This window comes from Furipterus horrens, unplaced genomic scaffold (genome assembly GCF_987537825.1).
Source record: "Furipterus horrens unplaced genomic scaffold, mFurHor1.1.pri manual_scaffold_5, whole genome shotgun sequence".
Classification (NCBI taxonomy): Eukaryota; Metazoa; Chordata; class Mammalia; order Chiroptera; family Furipteridae; genus Furipterus; species Furipterus horrens.
This window is the reverse complement of record NW_028327175.1, coordinates 169,500,102-169,517,343: the sequence shown is the minus strand read 5'-3', so window position 1 is coordinate 169,517,343 and position 17,242 is coordinate 169,500,102. Positions and strand designations below refer to the sequence as shown.

The 17,242-nt window shown below is 44.7% G+C and overlaps 1 protein-coding gene and 1 pseudogene across 1 annotated transcript in view; both read right to left on the bottom strand.

The window, feature by feature from the left end:
• TSPAN14 (tetraspanin 14) overlaps positions 1-17,242 on the bottom strand; it is a 52,914-nt gene that overhangs the window by 23,696 nt on the left and 11,976 nt on the right. The window contains exon 2 of the mRNA XM_090278313.1: positions 2,267-2,364. Within this exon, the coding sequence (XP_090134439.1) occupies positions 2,267-2,347 (81 nt within the window). The 5' untranslated portion in view covers positions 2,348-2,364. The remainder of the gene's footprint in view (positions 1-2,266; positions 2,365-17,242) is intronic.
• Positions 9,154-9,469, bottom strand: LOC150010371 (ATP synthase F(0) complex subunit g, mitochondrial pseudogene; annotated as a pseudogene).

The following is a 17,242-nucleotide window of genomic DNA, read 5'->3' as shown; positions in this document are numbered from 1 at the left end:
CCATTAGAAAAGGCAGGCCCATGGGAACCACATGAAATGTCCAGCACTGCCCTACTTCAGGGGCAATGAAGAAGTTAGTGAAAGTTGTCTGAGCACAGGAAAAGACCTAGGGTACAGAGCCAAGCCACTGAATCACATCCTGTTTCTCCAGGACAGAAAACCCCAAAACTTTGAGGTAAGTCATCAGGAGATGATGCTAGATAATCAAGTGTGAAAGACAGATGGTTACTAGCCTTATTGTGGTGATCACTTCATAAGGTATATAAATGGTGACTCACTATGTTGTACACCTGAAACTAATATGATATTGAACGTCAGCTACAATTAAAAATAAAGGAAAAAAGTTCCAATCCAAATAGGAAATGCCAAAATCCACCACAGCCACTCCTTCTGTCCTTCCTTCTCCATCTGTATCCACGACACTAATAAGCGAGGCCTGCTTAATGACTGTAAAAGTCTCTACGCATGATCATGTCCCCTCACCCTCCTGCACAGAGAAATCAATGTCTGCCTCTCCCTGGACCCATCCCACTGACAATACACACAGTGTATCTCCCTGAACCCCTGGACCATCTCCAGCCACTGCCCAACTGTTCTGCTCCTCTTCTAGGCAAGAGTCCTTGAAAGAACTGTCATGAGCCACAAGCCTCCACTTCCTCACATCCCACTGGTTCCTTGGCCAACTCCAGGTGGGTGTTTCTCCCTCCAGAGAAAACAGCAGCTCTGGTCAAGGTCACCAACAACCCCCACCTTGTCAAAGCCAATGGCAATTTTCTTTCTTCTTCCTACTTCACCTGAGGTATAGCTGATTGCTCCTTTCTACTTGAAAGGCTTCCTCTCAAGACTTCTACAACATAAAATCTCCAGGGCTTCATTCTACCTCAAGCCACTCACTCGGCCAGCTGTGGAGTGGACTTTCCACCTCAAGCCTACCTCCCACATCCCAGGGCTCAATATCCAGACCTCTCCTCTTCTCAGTCAACATGCTCTCCTTCCATAATCTCATCCAGTTCACTCCTTCCTGTGATAGTAGCTAAGACTCCAGAATGGCTAATACATGAAAGTGACATCTCTATGTAACCAGCTAAAAGACCATTCAAACTCTTCTGCCCCAAAATTCCATCTCGAAACATGGTTACCATCATCCATCCTTTCACTCTGCAGAATCATTCCAAAATTAGATAACACCATCCAACTAATAACCTACCAAGAGTTACTAAAAGAAGTAGAAAATAGAGCCCTGGCTGCTGTGGCTCAGTGGATTGAGCGTCGGCCTGCAAACCAAGTGTCGCTGGTTCGATTCCCAGTCAGGGCACATGACTAGGTAGCACGCCAGATCCCCAGTTGGGGGCGCATGAAAGGCAACCGCACAGTGATGTTTCTCTCCCTCTCTCCTTTCCCCTCTCTAAAAACAGAAAAATAAAATAAAATAACCTTGTTAAAAAAAAAAAAAAGTAGAAAATAGTTCCAACTACAGTACTTACTGAAAACTGTATGGTCCTACATGACCTGGCTCCTTCGTGCCTCTGTCCTCACCTGTGTCTCCTCTCCTCTGTACTCAGCTCCAACCACATGGCCTTCTCTTTGCACCTTGCATATGCCAAGCTCATTCCTGCCTCCGGCCCTTTGCAAATGCTGTTCTCCTGGCCTGGAGCTTTCTTCCCCAGATGTCCAGGAGACTACCTCTTCACTCATATTCATGCCTCAGTCCATAAGTCACCTCATCACAATGTTCTTTTCTGATCCTCCTCGGGAAGCTTTTCCCTCTGCACCATTGCTCAGTAGGTTAAAACCACTTTTGGTTAAACACAGCACCACAAGGCAGAGCTTTATTGCCCTTACAAAGTCTTAACTCCCAGAGCCTAGAACAGGGCCTAGCCCATAGGCAGATGCACACAAACTATTCTGCTCTGATGTCTCTTTGGGGCATTCCTGGGGCAGGAATGAAGCAGGGATGTGGGGGAAATAAACACATATCTGGACTAGAACCCCAAGTTTTCCTAAACCCCCAAAACTGTGGTAGTCTGGTATTCAATTATCAGACCACCTAGACCATTCAATTAATCTGGTTTTCAATCACCTTGGCCTTCCCCATCACATAAGGGTCTATTTTATAATTTACTTATTGCTAGAGCAGGGCTGGTCAATTCTGCCCACCATCCCATCCAGAGCCTCAGAGGGCGTGGAAAATCAAAAGTATGCAAAAAATTATAATATACTAAATAAAGGACTAAGCAAGAAAATGCGGCAGCTCTCATCCACTCACCCAGAAGACGATGTTGTAACTGAAGAGGAGGTACTTGTACCAGCAGCTGACCTCAGCGTTAGAGTATCTATAATAGTGCATCTTCTGTGAAGCAGGATCTGTGGAGAGATGTGGAAGCCATGAGGTAGCAGGTTCAGTTTGAAAACACCACCCCAAAACCTGCTCCCCAGGAAAGAGAAAAGATAAGGCTCATACACAGACTCCAGAAATCTCCAAATTGTTTCCCTGTGTTCTTTTACTCATCCAGGCACAGGTTTACTATCAATGTCAGCTATAAGTTAGGCAAAAATCAGATTAAGTCAACCTTCTGAAAAGAGCCAAAAAATTTAAGAGAATTTTTTTTAAAAATGAAAAATGGTGATTTCTAAAATATCTCCTAAATACCAGGACTTCTGCCTGGTGCCTTTTCAAAGATTCACCTCATCACCTCTCCACTGAGTATTGATTTTCCACTTCACGGTGGAGAAAACATGAATTCAGAAAGGTCATGTGACTTGTTCAAGGACAAGAAAAAAACCAACAGGCCCCAGGACCTGAACCAAGGACAGGACACCACGGCCCATGTTCTTTCCACCTACCACTACCTGGGGCAGAGTAGCAGGAGGAGAGAGCCAAATGAAGAAGTGGGGACTAAACCACTTGGGGAAGATGATTAAAAGCCCAAGTCTGGACATAATCTAACACTGGCCAGTAAAGAAAAGCCAGAATTAAGGCTCCATATTTGTTCCCCTAAGATTTTCTGAGACAACTCTCCAGCTCAGCCCTCACAAGGATGAGGAAGGCATAGCAACCCAGCCTGGGCAGGGAGACACCATGAGCCCAACATTCACCCGATTCCTTCCTCCTCTTCTTCCCCTTCTTAACCTCCCCTCCACTCCACCCTACTCCCACCAACCAAGACCACTGTTTTGGCTTTGAACTGCAGAACACTGTAAACTGCAGAGTGAAGGGGGGCGGGGGGGGTCACTGTTTTTTATCTATGTCCATCCCCCAAAGCCTCTCAGAGTATCCTGCAAAAAGAAGGTACCCTCAAAGGGGAATTCCGAAGGCCTGACCGAGAACCCCTAACTCCTCCACCACGCCCTGCAGCAAAAGCAGTGGCTGAAAGATGCGGAAGGAGGGTGGTGCTTCCAGCTGACCCACAGGGTAAGGCAGAATCTGAGGCTTACAGGGAAGTACTCACCCCCCAGCCCTGTTTGTCTCCCAATTCTCAGATCTCCTAACATAACAGGACCGAGGCAAAAGCAAACAAGGCTACTGCCAGTGAGGACACAACCCACCTACAACCACCAGTAAGAAACTAGCATCTGCCATGCTACAAGTGTGGCTACTGCAAAATCAGGTCTTACGAGGCAGCCTCAGGGCCTGGCCGCTGTTCTGAGAAAGTGGTGCCATGCAGGGACATGAAAACCACATCCCTCTAGAAGTGGGTGCTCTGACGGCTCTACCACCCTTCCCACAGAGCAGACTCAATAGGTACAGTCTGGACTCCACCAATGGCTCATCCTCTCCCTTCAAGAGGGATGAGGTAGTGGTCAGTGGTCTACTGGGAGAGACAGGTCAGTTTGGTCTCAAAAACCAGCAGCCCCATCCCACCGCCCCATCCAGCCATCAGTAGAGTACGTCCACAAAGGCCCCTCCAAGAATGAGTGTGAACACAACCCTGAAGGCCACTACTGGACATACGGACACAGGAGCCTGAGCATAGCCTGGGCCATAAAGGCAGCTGCAGGGAGGGAATCAGGCACCCCCAGGCAGAGAATCCTTCCTTCAGTAACATGACCTTACCCTGGGCAAACCCCTGCCCTCTGAAGGCCTCAGCATCCTCACCTAAAACAACGCTCTTAGTGACCGATCCCTAATGTCACTGGTGTTGAAGAGACCAGCTGGCAGCATCAGAATGACTGAGTCTAAATACAGATTTCAGGGTCTTACCTAGAGGTTCTTCACCTACTTGTTGACACTTCCCAATGGGAAGAGAGGGCATTCAACTCACTAGCAAAGTCAGGAGAGCTGCCCCTCACTCCCTACCCCCAGTTCTATCCCTCTTCCCCACTTAACCTAAGGAGCAGGGAGGAAAGGTTGCCTCTTGCTCTTACGTTGCTCTCTGTTGTGCAGGCCAGGGACGAAGAAGCAGGTCCTGAACTTCCATGTCACACACAAGAACAGTGTGGTGTTCACACAGGCACAGCCCAGAATTTAAATTGAAGGACGACTTGTTTGGACTCCAGCCTAAGACACATTCTTCAACAAAGGGCCTGCTGGCCTTTGGTTTGGAGGGAACATAGCCAATGCTAAGCTCCTGGCTCAGTGCCTCCAGAACCTCAATGAAGGGGAAAAGATTGATGGGTACTCCTGAGCTGCCAACCTGAGGTGTTAGCCACATTTACAAAGAAAATCCCAAGAAGGCAATAAAGGCAGTGGCGCTGAAACTATTACATCAGCACCTCAAATTCAGCCAAAATGACTCCAAAGTGACTCCGGTCCTGAGACAGGATAGTGAGAAGCTAGGAAAATTCCTTGGCAAGTGAAAGAGGGAAGCTGAGACAGAGAGCTGAACACAATGGCCGAGCAATTTCCAGCAAGGTGCAGATGGTCACCAGGGTAGGAGGCAAAACTGGGAAAACAAGGACCTCGCAGCCCCAGGGCAATCTTTCTTTCCTGGAGATAACATCTAAGCCTCAGTTGTATTTCAGATCCTGGCCCAGAACCGCATCAAAATCGGGTGGGCAATACCAGAACCAATTGCATTGACTAAAGACATCCTGCCCTGCCACTGGCCAATCAGAGGAGACCATGACCCTGAAAAGGCACACCTGGAGAACTGATGAATACTCTACTGAAACGCTCCCCTGAGACCTCCCCTAAGGTTCCAGCCTACAAGAAAGATGAAAGTCTCAAGACAAGGGATCAAGCGGTCCTTGCATGCTCTCCCTCTGGAGAGCAGGCTGTGCCATTCCCTTCTTCTACTTCCTTCTTCACAGGCACAAATCTCCTAAACTCAAAGGCAACGGGCACCTGGCAGCTTGTCTGAGGCTAACCCGCTGATTCTGTCCCCAAAGCCTCCCTTTTCTCCGACTTTCCAGTAAGCTAATAAGGCAGCCCAGCCCAGACTCTCCTGTTGCTGCTTCTATGCTAAGTCCCTCCTTGTTTCACTGTCCCCAGCTTAATAAATGTATCCCCATAGTCACCAGGCAGACCCACTCAGGGCCAGACCCCTGTCTAGTAATAGTCCCTGGCATCTCATTTTATTCGCTAACCTGAGTCACATCAGAGGAACTTAGCTCTCTACCAACTAATGAATTCAATTAACACCAATGCCATTTATCTTTAAACACACACAGACTGAGTCTTAGCTTCCTAAAAGAAGATGGGTAAACTTTGCACAAATACTAATTACCACCACCAACAGAGAAAGCTCATCAAAAGCTTTTTTTTTTTGCATAAAAAACAATTATCAGAAAAATATAATTCCCAATCCTCAAACTGTCTCAACTGCAAAACTTATTAGAACAGAATAAAGCCTTTATGTAGCAAATAGGAAGCAAGTATCCATAAAAAAATCAACTTCTCAAAACAAGAGGGGAAAGTTAGAATCATGTAAGTGTTGAGGCAGCTGGTTAGCAATCTGAGAGGAAGTAAACAATAAGCCAGAATCAATCTAAGTATTAAAGGCTGCATACAGGTGTGTACGCACACACACGAGAACACAGTACACATATTTCAGGCCTATGTTAATCTTCGCTTTTGAATCAAGTGGGAAAAAAGAAATCCAAAGTACAAAAATATCAATATAAAACATAAAGTTTTAAAATTCCCATACAATTAGAAGTAACATTAAAATAAAGAAGCAAACTCAAATGTTGTTATCTGCAGCTGCAGCAATTATGACAAAAGGTAAATATCTACAATATAAAAAATTCAGACTTAAAACAAACTGCTCTCATTTTAGAAAAATAATAAAGAAAATGGATATACTGAAATAACAGGACAATATAATTAACAGAAAGAAAAATATGCAATATCACTGACAATCCAGATGTTATTTTACACCTTCTAATTTAACAAAATGACCACCACTGTGGCTGGCAAGCCCATGGGAGGCTGGTATGTTCATATACCTTGATGGCAGCAGAGTAAACTGTTACTACCCTTCAGTAAGCAATTTGGTTACAGACGTTCAAACCCTTCTCTCCTCAAAAATAGTCATGCCCCTGATCCAATAAAGGTGTGACTAAGAATTTGCCTCAAGAAAATAAACCAAGAAGAAAAAGAATATGCATTAAGTATGAAATCTGTACATTGTTGTTTGCAATTATGAAACAATTTGTAAGCATGTGCTTAAAGGCCAAAATGGAACAGGCAAGCATGAAAGTGCTCACATGGGGTAGTGAATTTACAAGTGATTTTCTAAAAAAAGTTCCACTGTCACATTTACCATTACCACCTTTGTATTATCCATATAAACTGAGGCAATCACTGCTGCGAGGAGGAGCATGCCTGCCTGAAGGATGCTGGGTCCACCCCAGGGTGGTGACCTCAGCAGTCACTGTAAACAGGGCTTGTCAATTTGGGGATTTTATTAACCCATAAGATTCCTTTCTCCTATTCTCCCTGTCTTTTTAAATACGAAAGTAGCACATGCTCAATTGTAAAATATTTAAAGAACAGACATATGAAAAGTGAACTGGCAATGAGAAAGCACTAAACAATGGCTTTCAAATTTTTTATGTAGCCCACAGTAAAAAACACATTTATCAGAATCAATCCAGCGCACATATACTTGCATACTCAACTAACATGAGTTTCATGAAACAATACTTCCCCTTATTACACGGCATGGATCCTAGACTTGCTGTTGTTTTCTTCCAAAAAAAAAAAAAAAAAAAATCCCTGCACATAATCTTAAAGTCAACTATTATAAAAAGCTGTGCTGAGGAAAACAGCAGATCCTAGGTCCTAGGCCAGGCCTTCCCCTTTCCCAGGGACACTTTCAACTACATGCTTATCTTGATATTGTTAAAAAATAAAAATAAAAATCACAGGGCCAGCATGGCGTCACTTGTGCTAGACACCAAACCTAGAGTTGATACCTGATCTAACTGCAGTTTCTACTTCTCCCAGAAAGATAATCTTTTTTTTAAAGATTTTATTTATTTTTTTAAAGAGAGGGTAAGGGAAGGAGAAAGAAAGGGAAACATCAGTGTGTGGTTGCCTCTCGCACGTCCCCAACTGGGGACCTGGCCCACAACCCAGGCATGTTCTCTAACTGGGAATCAAACCAGTGACCCTTTGGTTCGCAGGCTGGCGCTCAGTCCACTGAGCTATCTATACCAGCCAGGACTCAGGAACATAATCTTAATGAACCAGTCTTGAATTTTCTGGTCAAGCACCAGCAAGGTCACATGGGCCCTCTCCATATCCTCCCATAGAAAGCAGAGGCAATCTGCATGGTAAAATACCCCCACCTTGTCCCCTCAAAGAAAAGATTTCCAGGCCCCAAAATAATTGTTTCTGTTGTTAGTAGCTCCCTTGTCTCACCTTTCTTCAGATAAAAACCTTCCATTTTGTACAATGCCTCTGAGCACCCTCTAGTTGTTAAATGAGATGATTCACAAATTGCTTAAGGTCAATTAGAGCTTCGAATTTACTCTATTGAATTGTTTTTCTAATGATGTTTACACTCCAAATTTCTCTTAGAAATTTCTGTGTTTAACATGCTTGTATTACTACCCCTCGTTTTTCAGTTTCAGTTATTACCTATCCACTTCCTACCCTGGAAGATAAGGATAGTTCTTTATACCCCTACAAAACTCCTCTCCCCCCAAACCACTACCTCACACTTCCTTCCCAATTATAGTTAACTCCAATTACAGTTAAACTATAGCTTTGGCTAGAGTAATTTTCAGTTTTCATCATTATGACCATGTGAGTCATCAGCGTAGGCAAGCCATATAAACCATGATTACTCCAGTACAACTTTTTGTTCTCTGGAGTTAATAATTCTCTGATTTTTCTATTTTCTTACTTTCCTATGAATTTATCCATATTCAACCCCAAAGTCAATGCCAGTTGTCCAAATCTCCTCTCAATAAGTCCATTCACATCAGATGTTCTATCTCCCCTTCTTCCAAAAGAAATCTCTCCTGAAGCCTTCTGAGCTGCTTCCATCTGGACTGGTACACAGATTTCCCTTCACCTTGTTTGGGATAGAGCCTATTAGAGATCCAATCTTTGCTCACCTTTGTGGAGAAATTCTTTAGTGCAAAAGGCAAGTTTTTGAGACCCTGTATGTCTGAATATAGCTTTACTCTATCTACCTGAGTAACAATTTGGCTCTGTAAAGAATTCCAGGTTGGAAATCAATTATGCTGAGAATGATGAAGCCATCTTCACTCTACCAGCATCTCCTATTCTATATTCCAGTACATTAAGAAACCCTAAACCACTCTGATTCCTGATTTCTGTAACTGATCTGTTATCTCTCTCTGTAAATGTGTAGGCTTATCCCTTTCTCCCCAGCATACTGACAATTGAGAGTTCTGGTCTGGGTCTAACTTCATCCACTTGACTGAATATCTGATAAGCCCTTCTGCTATGGAAACCGATATCCATCTCTTCCAGGAAATGTTTTTCTTGATGATTTTCCCACTTGACTTGCTCTGTTCCCTTTCTGCAACTCCTTCCTATTAATGGATATGGGAATTTTGGCTGACCCTTGAATTTTCTTACCTCTTCAACTCTATTATCCATTTCTTTATCTTCTTCATCTTCTAGAATACTTCTTCACCTTTTGACATTTTTTTTATTCAAATACCATTTTGATCACTCATGATCCAAGAACACTCAAATAGTAAACCAAAAAGAAACATGTTAAAGACTAGTCTTCAAACATTATAGCCAGTGATGCCATGTTTGCCTGTGATCTCGCTGACTTAAAACCACATCCATACCTCAGTGGCCACCAAATCATTCAGCAGAGAACTGTGAATTGTTTGAAGCTACCAGTTTGAGCACTATTGACAAATTTTTTGCAGGCTCTGAATAGCTGCAAGAATCTCAAAAGGGATGGGAAGAACAAGCTCCACCTCGGTACAGTGTGAAAATGTAGCCAATGGAGGCTTCAGCTTCTTGAAGTAAAGTCACAGCAGCATTTGCAAGTGCAGGGGCCTTCTCCATGAGATTATAAACAAATTGGGCCATGGTTCTAGAACCAACTTCTTCACCTTAATTTTCTAATAATTCTGTTAACAGTTTTGCTCTGACCTTATTTTTCTAAACTTTTAACACTTTTGTGTTTTCTACATTTTTGTAGTATCCTGTTATTTCATAGATACAATACTTCTCTTATTTCTCTGAGAAAATGCCTAATTTTTTTTCAAAATCTTCTCTCTACATTAAATATTTCTTTTTACAATTTTTTATTGACTGATTTTTAAAGAGAAAGCCAAGGGGGAAGGAAAGAACCATTAATTTGTTATTTCCACTTATTTATGCATTCATTGGTTGATTCTTGTACATGCCCTAACTCAAGACTCAATCCACAACCTTGGTGTATCAGGATGACACTCTTACCAACTGAGCTACCTTGCCAGAGTTTGAGTATTTCTTTTAAACTGCTTTTCTTTTCCTGTTTCTTTTACTTCCTTCTGTGTTAGGCACTTTCCTCATGTTAATACTCTTTGGTAATCCTCAGAATTAGGTAATCCTCATGACTAAGAGTGAATGTCTAAAAACTAACTGGAAGCGCTGAGTCTGTGGGGAGGCGAGATTTTGTGTAGGATGACCTGGCTAGGCCATCTGCTGGGAAATCCCCATTCAGCATCTTTAGTTCTTTCCTCATGGAGTAGTCAGGTTCCCCCAGTGAGATCTCTTTTATTTCCTGTGTGGAAGGTAATGGGCTGGCTGTCAGTTTCTAGAAGCCATGGGAAGGTAGAAGGCTGGGGAATAAAGATAGTCTGCATATAATCCTCCAAGAATAATACCTCATATCTCCAGGCCCTTGGTCTTTCCTTCTGCAGAATAAATCTCCCATGTCAAGTTAAAGAGGAAAGGCAGTCACTAAGAATCACCAAGGAAAGGGATCTAGGTATCTAACCACATTGAGTGTTTTCAAACAATTCTTATATTTAGCCACCTCTGATGCTCCTTCCCTCTGCCCAGCCCCCATATAAGTAATAATGTGGTGACACTAACAGCTACATTTTAAACTAGGTCACTCATCCATCTATTCCTGGCTTACAATGTATTCTTGCTGTTATCTCCTTTCCCCTTTTCCCCATCCTCATAGATTGATTCCTTTTTAAAAATTCCCTTTAGCTTAACTTTTGTAGTATTTTAGGATAAAGTAAAATTAGGGGCATCCCCTCAATCTGTCATTTTTACCCAGATCTCTAGGAAATCTTCAAAATATTTTTAGTGCCATCTTTTTATTGAGCAAAGGAAAAAAAATAAAAGTATAATTTATAACCATATAAAAGAAAGGGCATAAAAGGCTGCAGATGTAATAAATGTGGTTAATCAACTGACCTTAAAATAGGAAAATTATCTGAGTTGGTCCAGTGTACTTATGTAAGCCTTTAGAGGCAGATCTTTCTCCCAACTGACGGCAGTAGTCAGAAATTCCAATCATGAAAAGGATGTGATGCTCTGTTGCAGGATCTGCGATAGAGAAGCCAGGGCCAGACAGAGGGTTCGGGAGTTATAAGGGTAGCCTGGCTGACAGCAGAGAAGAAGCAGGACCTCAGTACAACAGCAAGGAACTGGATTCTGACAACAACCTGAGTGAGCTTGGAAGTGGGACTCTTCCCCAGAGCTTCCAGAGAGAAACACAACCCTGCCAATACCTTGCTTTGGGCCATGTGAAACCCTAAGCAGAGAACTCTTGGTTGAATGATGCTGTACCTGGACAATACCATAACCCAGATCCCAAGCTACAATCCAAGTTATTCTCTCCCCTCATTCTCCAGAGTCAATCATTCACCAAGATTTAACCCCTCCACCAGGTCTTTGAGGTTTCAGTATTGACACTTGACTTGGTCACAGGCTCCTTCCTGGGAAGGGAAGCCATATTCCCAAGGGAGCGGGGCATCCTGCTGTACCTCCAAGTAGCACACCTGAGGCCCTAGACATTTCTATCATCCAAGGAAGAAGTCCTCTGAGCCCACTGGGTGCTAGAGAATATTCACAGGCCAAAAGGATAGATGGGCCCAAGGGGAGAAATCCAGGAGGAGGCAGGTGAATAAGCAAAGGTAATGGAACCTATTCCCACTGGAAGGAGAGGAGATCACAAAGGCAGGTAAGAGCAGGCTGCCTCACTGCCCACATGAATCTCACACAGAGGACAGATGCTGTGCCTCAGCCCCACGGCACCAGGACCCCCTGAGAGGGGAAGGACAGGCTCAGATCCCTGAGCTTCCCACCCAGCTCTCTGACTCACCCTCAGTCAGAAGTGCCTATGTCCTACTCTAACCCATATCCCTTAGGACCCAACTCCCTATACCCACGGTCTGCCAGAAACACTAGAAACTGGACACAGTGGCAACAACCACTCACAGGGATCCAGAAGTTTGACTCTTCACCACAAGAAGACACTACACAAAGCCACACAAGGGTTAGGGTGAGCCACAAGGGTGTGGGGAAAGGGAGGTTGCCAGAGTTATATCCGCAGGCCCTTGACTGGCAGCCTGGGCTGACCTCCAGTTGAAGTCCAGCAAAGCCTAGACCACCAGCTCTGAGCCCCACCAGGCCCTGGGGCCCACCGACAGGACTGGGGTTCTAAGTGTTTGGCTTCCTGTATGAAACTCTGAACATAGCAAACACAGCATTATGAGTTTCCACCACCAAAAACCCACAACCCAAAGCCTGCTGAGTTTAAAGGAGCACTGAGGGGCCTCCTTGTTAACATGGTGAGGAGGCACTTGTCCATCTCAGTACTTCAATCAGGAAAGAAGCAGAGGGAGAGAGGCATGTGGGTCAGAGGAGGGAAGGAGGGAGGTGGTGACTCAGCAGGAGAAACGCTGAGCCTGGAATGGAGGTCACTTAATCCAGTGATTTTCAAACTTACTATTTTTATTACTTAAGCTACCAAAGCCTTTGTTCAAAAAAAAAAAAACCTCTGACCCAAAAACCCAGCAGGGAGGCAGGCAGAGCAGGTCACTTGTCAATTCAGGTGGCTGGGGAGAAAGAGGAGGCTCTGTGAGGTGCACACTTAAAAAAGATGGGCCTGGTAGGGCTGACCCCAAATTCCATAGTATGTCAGAATCACTCCAAGAGCCTTTTCCAAACTGCACATGGAGACTTCAGTGGGACTGTGATGGACCTGGAAATTCACATTTTTAAGAGCTGTCCTTCACAGCAGTCAATTTGAAGGGACCCCCACTGACCAAATCTGGAAGAATCTGAGCTTCAAAATAAACAATAATAATAATGAATTTTCACTCTGAATAAAATAAAAATCCATGGGTCCCTTCTAATATGCAAATAAATGGACATATAAACAAGTGAGGGAGAAAGGAAAGTTCTTTATAGCAGAATGCCAAATAATAAATGTACACAGAATTAAATCATCACCATTCAGCAACCATGACAGAAACAACTAATTCTGTTAAGAATCATCAGTGGGTTCTATCTTGGTCTGTTCTGGCTGCTGTAACAAAATATCATAAACTGGGTAGCTTATAAATAACAGGAGTCCTAGCCAGGTGGTTCAGTTGGTTGGAGCATTGTCCTCTATATCAGAAGGTTCTGGGTTCGATTCCTGGTCAGGACATAAACCTGTGTTGCATGTCCCATCCTCAGGAGGCAACCAATCGATATTTCTCTCACATCGATGACTCGTCTCTGTCTCTGTCTCCCGCCCATCCCACCCTTCAACTCTTCCTCTCTAAAATCAATAAAAACATATCCTCGGGTGAGGACCCTCTTCCTGGTTCAAAGCTGGCACCTGTTCACTGTGTCCTCACATGGTAGAGGAGCAAGGGAGCTCTTTGGGGCACTAACCCTATTCATAATGGCTCAACTTTCCTGACCTAAGTACTTCCCAAAGGCCCCAGCTCCTAATACCATCAAATTGGGCATTAGGATTTCAATACTATATGAATGTTGGGGGGAGGGGAGAGGTGCTGTGGACACGAACATTCAGACCATAAACTAGTTGATGCAAGTTTGATAAACAGCATGTTTACAGCCTCAGTCTCTCCCCATTGGACAGTTACAAAGAGGACAACAGTAACTCAGCAGTGGAGAAAGCCTGCAGACACCACCTTAACTAAGTGCTCACTGTTGTCACCACCCACCACGGTCCCTCTGGAGGTAATGCACCAAGAAGAAGGACACCGCACTTCTGTGGTATACCTGACAAAATGCATAACCTGCATAATGAGGAAAGATCAAAGAAACCCAAATTAAGGGAGTTTCTACAAAATAACTATCCTCAAATTAAAATGTAGTTCGTGGATATTTTTCTTTGGTGGGGGGCAGGAGGCGGATAAATCATAAATCATTCAGGCAACAGACAAGGCTAGGGCCCAAACACACATCTTGAAAATGACTCATCAAGCAGCTCATTCAACTGCACCAGCAGCATCAGTGTGGTACCATCTCACCCAAGTGAGGCAGGGCCTCGTCATCCACAGCTACTGCCCCCAACTTCTCAAAAATGTGGGTGAAAGGAGGCCTGGCACCTCCCTGGCTTTGCAGCTGCATTCAGTCTGCTGTTGAAGTTGAAGCTGCCAGCTCATGAGAAGACAAAGAGCACAGGCTGCCATAGTGCACGGAGCCCTGTGCCCTGATAATCATGGCAGGCCTGTTTCTGAAAACCTAAGTGCACATGAACTGTCCATACCCAGAAGCCAGCTGCACAGAAGATGTGGAGAATCTGGGCCCAGTTTACAGTGACATCTCTGACATGAACAAGAGCCTAGGAGGCCAACATGCCCTGGCCTTCAAACCTCAGGAGGACTAGACTGGGCCTTTTGCCTGCTCTGAAATTCGACTAAAGACCAGAGGGCCAAGGGCTCCCCAGACTGGCAAGACTGAAGACAACCTGCACAGCAATCCATCAGCAAACAAACTCACTCCTCTAGTCAGTCCTTCAGGGAGAAAAAGCTTTTATTGCCAGAAATAAACACCTCAGGACTTGTTTTCTGCAGGTTCAAGCACCAGCATACTAGGCACCTAGCATGAGGCTGTGGAGACCAAGAAGTTGGAGTAAGACCCATGCCTGACTTGGGACACAATTCTCTCTACAAACTAGGGAGTCAGGTAGGTGCTAGAGGCAGGACTGGGCACCGGAAGGAAGGAGGAGGTGGGAAGTTGGTCAAAAAATGCTTCACAGAGCAGATGGCTTAAATATTAACTAGATGAGCACCCTACAGACGCTCACTAGTTTGTGGGGAGCAACTGAGCCCTGAGACAGAGATGCTGCGCTGCAGCCCGACATGATGGCAGCCAACAAGATTTTCCAGCTTGGGTTATGAACAGAACCCCTACTAGATCCCCAGGTCTGTAGGTGGTACAAAGACAAAACCAGCGTGGCAGCCCTTAAAGGGCTGACACAGCTGGGGGTGGGAGCCACTCCTAAACACCACAGACGTTCTGAGTGATGAGAGGGCCTGCTCTTGGGGAGAAATAAAGTCTCCAGCAACTGAGTCTTCAAGCAGCCATTAAGGGAGTTGCTCTAGAACAGTGCAAGGTTTCACCTGCATGTATAATGTAAATTTGAAATCTCTTTGTAGGAGTTGCCCTACCCCCACCCTCCTCTCCCCCAACACAAAGAAACTATATAAGAGAATTCAGTTATACACATTTACTCCTTTTATTCCATTTTCCCATGCTTGAAAGGCATAAAGATTGTGGCTCTATGATGTTAAAAATCTTTGTATCCAAAATTACAGTCTGCTGCAACATACTGTACTTTAAGAAAACCTACTTCACTCCAAGGTCAGCACTGGAAGCACCCCCTCACCCAGCCCAGGATAGGGAAGTCTCTAGCCCAGGGCTGAGCCTGTCTCCTGGCCTCCTCTGAGCAATGCAAACAGCCTGGAGAGAAAGATTCACAGAGCAAACAAAGCAAACAAACTTCCCAAACAAGCTATGAAAAGTGAAGCCTGCTGGAGAAAAATAAATAAAACAAAGTGCCTTGAAAATGTCAAGAGAAAAGAAATAAGGATAAAAGGAAGGAAAAGATTTTTTTTTTTTTTTAATGCACATCAATGGTGGGAAACTACTGAAAAAGTCTGAGCAGAATTTAGAAAGAGAGTCAGCTGAAGACTCGTAGTTCAACCCCCAAACAGTGTCCCAGAAGGCCAGCGGTGGGTGGCAGCAGCTGAGCAGGGCCACCTAGGGCTCCTCTAGCTCACCAGCACTCTCACCCCCAGGCCTGGAGGCACAAGTTCTTCCCCACAAGCCCCCACCCACCTCCACCAGAATTCAAGGGGTGGGCATGCAATCCTAGTGAAATCAGGAGAGGCATCTCAAACTTTTCTTCACTACAAATGTACTACAAAAAATAAACTTGCAGTCCCCCTTCTAGACTATTTCTTTAAACTTCAACTTATACCAAAATATCTTTACATAGAATGCTTTGTGTTCCTACAAAAAGCAAGCAACATTTACAGTACAACCTGATTCTGATGCTATCATCCAGCTGGGACGGACTGGGCGGGGTGACTAGCACCAGATGGTCAAGGGAGGCTCTGCAGCACCCCTTCACAAAGGAGGGCTCCAATTACCACTAGGCTCTGTGCCCCACAGATGACCTTGCCAGCAGGCTCGGGGAGATGCTCACAGCTGCCAGGCAAATGCAGCTCTCTTGGTCCCCACACCCATCTCTGAGACACCCCCAATGCCCAGGGATACCTGCCAGACCCAGTTAAAGTTGATGACATTAAGGAGGGCGACAGGGGGAAGACTGCAAAACCACAACACAGACTAAAGAAGGTGCTAGAACAAGGGCGGGGCTGGACCTTTGAGCTGGGGCTTCTCAAACTTGAAAGTGCATGCAAATCACCTGGAAAACTTGTTAAAATGTATTCTGATTAAGCAGGTGTGGGGTGAGACACTCCGCCCCCAGATTCTACATCTCAACAAGCTCTGAGGTAATGCAATGCTGCCCATGACAGGTGTGTGGGCAGTGCTTTGAACAGTGAGGATGTAAGATGCCTACGAGAAAAGCAACAATGCTGAGGAAAACCACATTAGCGCAACTATTGGGAAGAAAGCCCACCTCTCTTTATCACGCTTTGACTTAGAGATGCACCCATCTTTCCTGAAGGAATGCTTTAATTTTGGAGTTTTTTCATTACTTTAGTGCACCCCACTAGATTTTCACAGAATCTATTTTTATTCCCATTTCACAGCTGTGAAAGCTACAGCTTTGAAAGCGACCAAATGATAAGCTAAGCTGGATTCCCTGCCCCTTGGGCGTCTTCTCTAACCACAGGCCTGCTTTGACTCATGGCAGAAACACATAACTCAGAGCAGTGACAGAAGCTTATCCTGGCCCTGCAGACAATGGGAGGAAAAGCACAGGCACAGAAGGCCCAGGGGATGGAGGCTGGGCGGGGAAAGGCAAATAAAGGGCCAGACACCCACCTTGAAGGGGCACCAGCAAAAGGATGGTTTTGCCTCCTGGAATCTTTAACAAAATAGACAAAATTTAAACCCAGCTCTTCCCTCCACCAGGAGGAGGAAAGGAGATATTTAAGTACAGAGGGTATCTCTATCTGATTTTGTTTTTACTTTTAATATCCTGCCCTCACTTTGGCTGAATGCAAAATAAAGAACTTTCCTTCCTTCCCTCCAGGTTCCATTTTACTAAAAAGGGAATGTGGCATTTCCAAGAAGAGAGTCAATGCCATGATCTGAGGCAAGACAATGTATCAGTGGGCTCCTGGTGCCACACTGAGCCCCTAAGAACGGCCAGTGTGCATTAGGGTCAGGGCTGGTGGGTTTCCATGGAAAGCTGCACATATC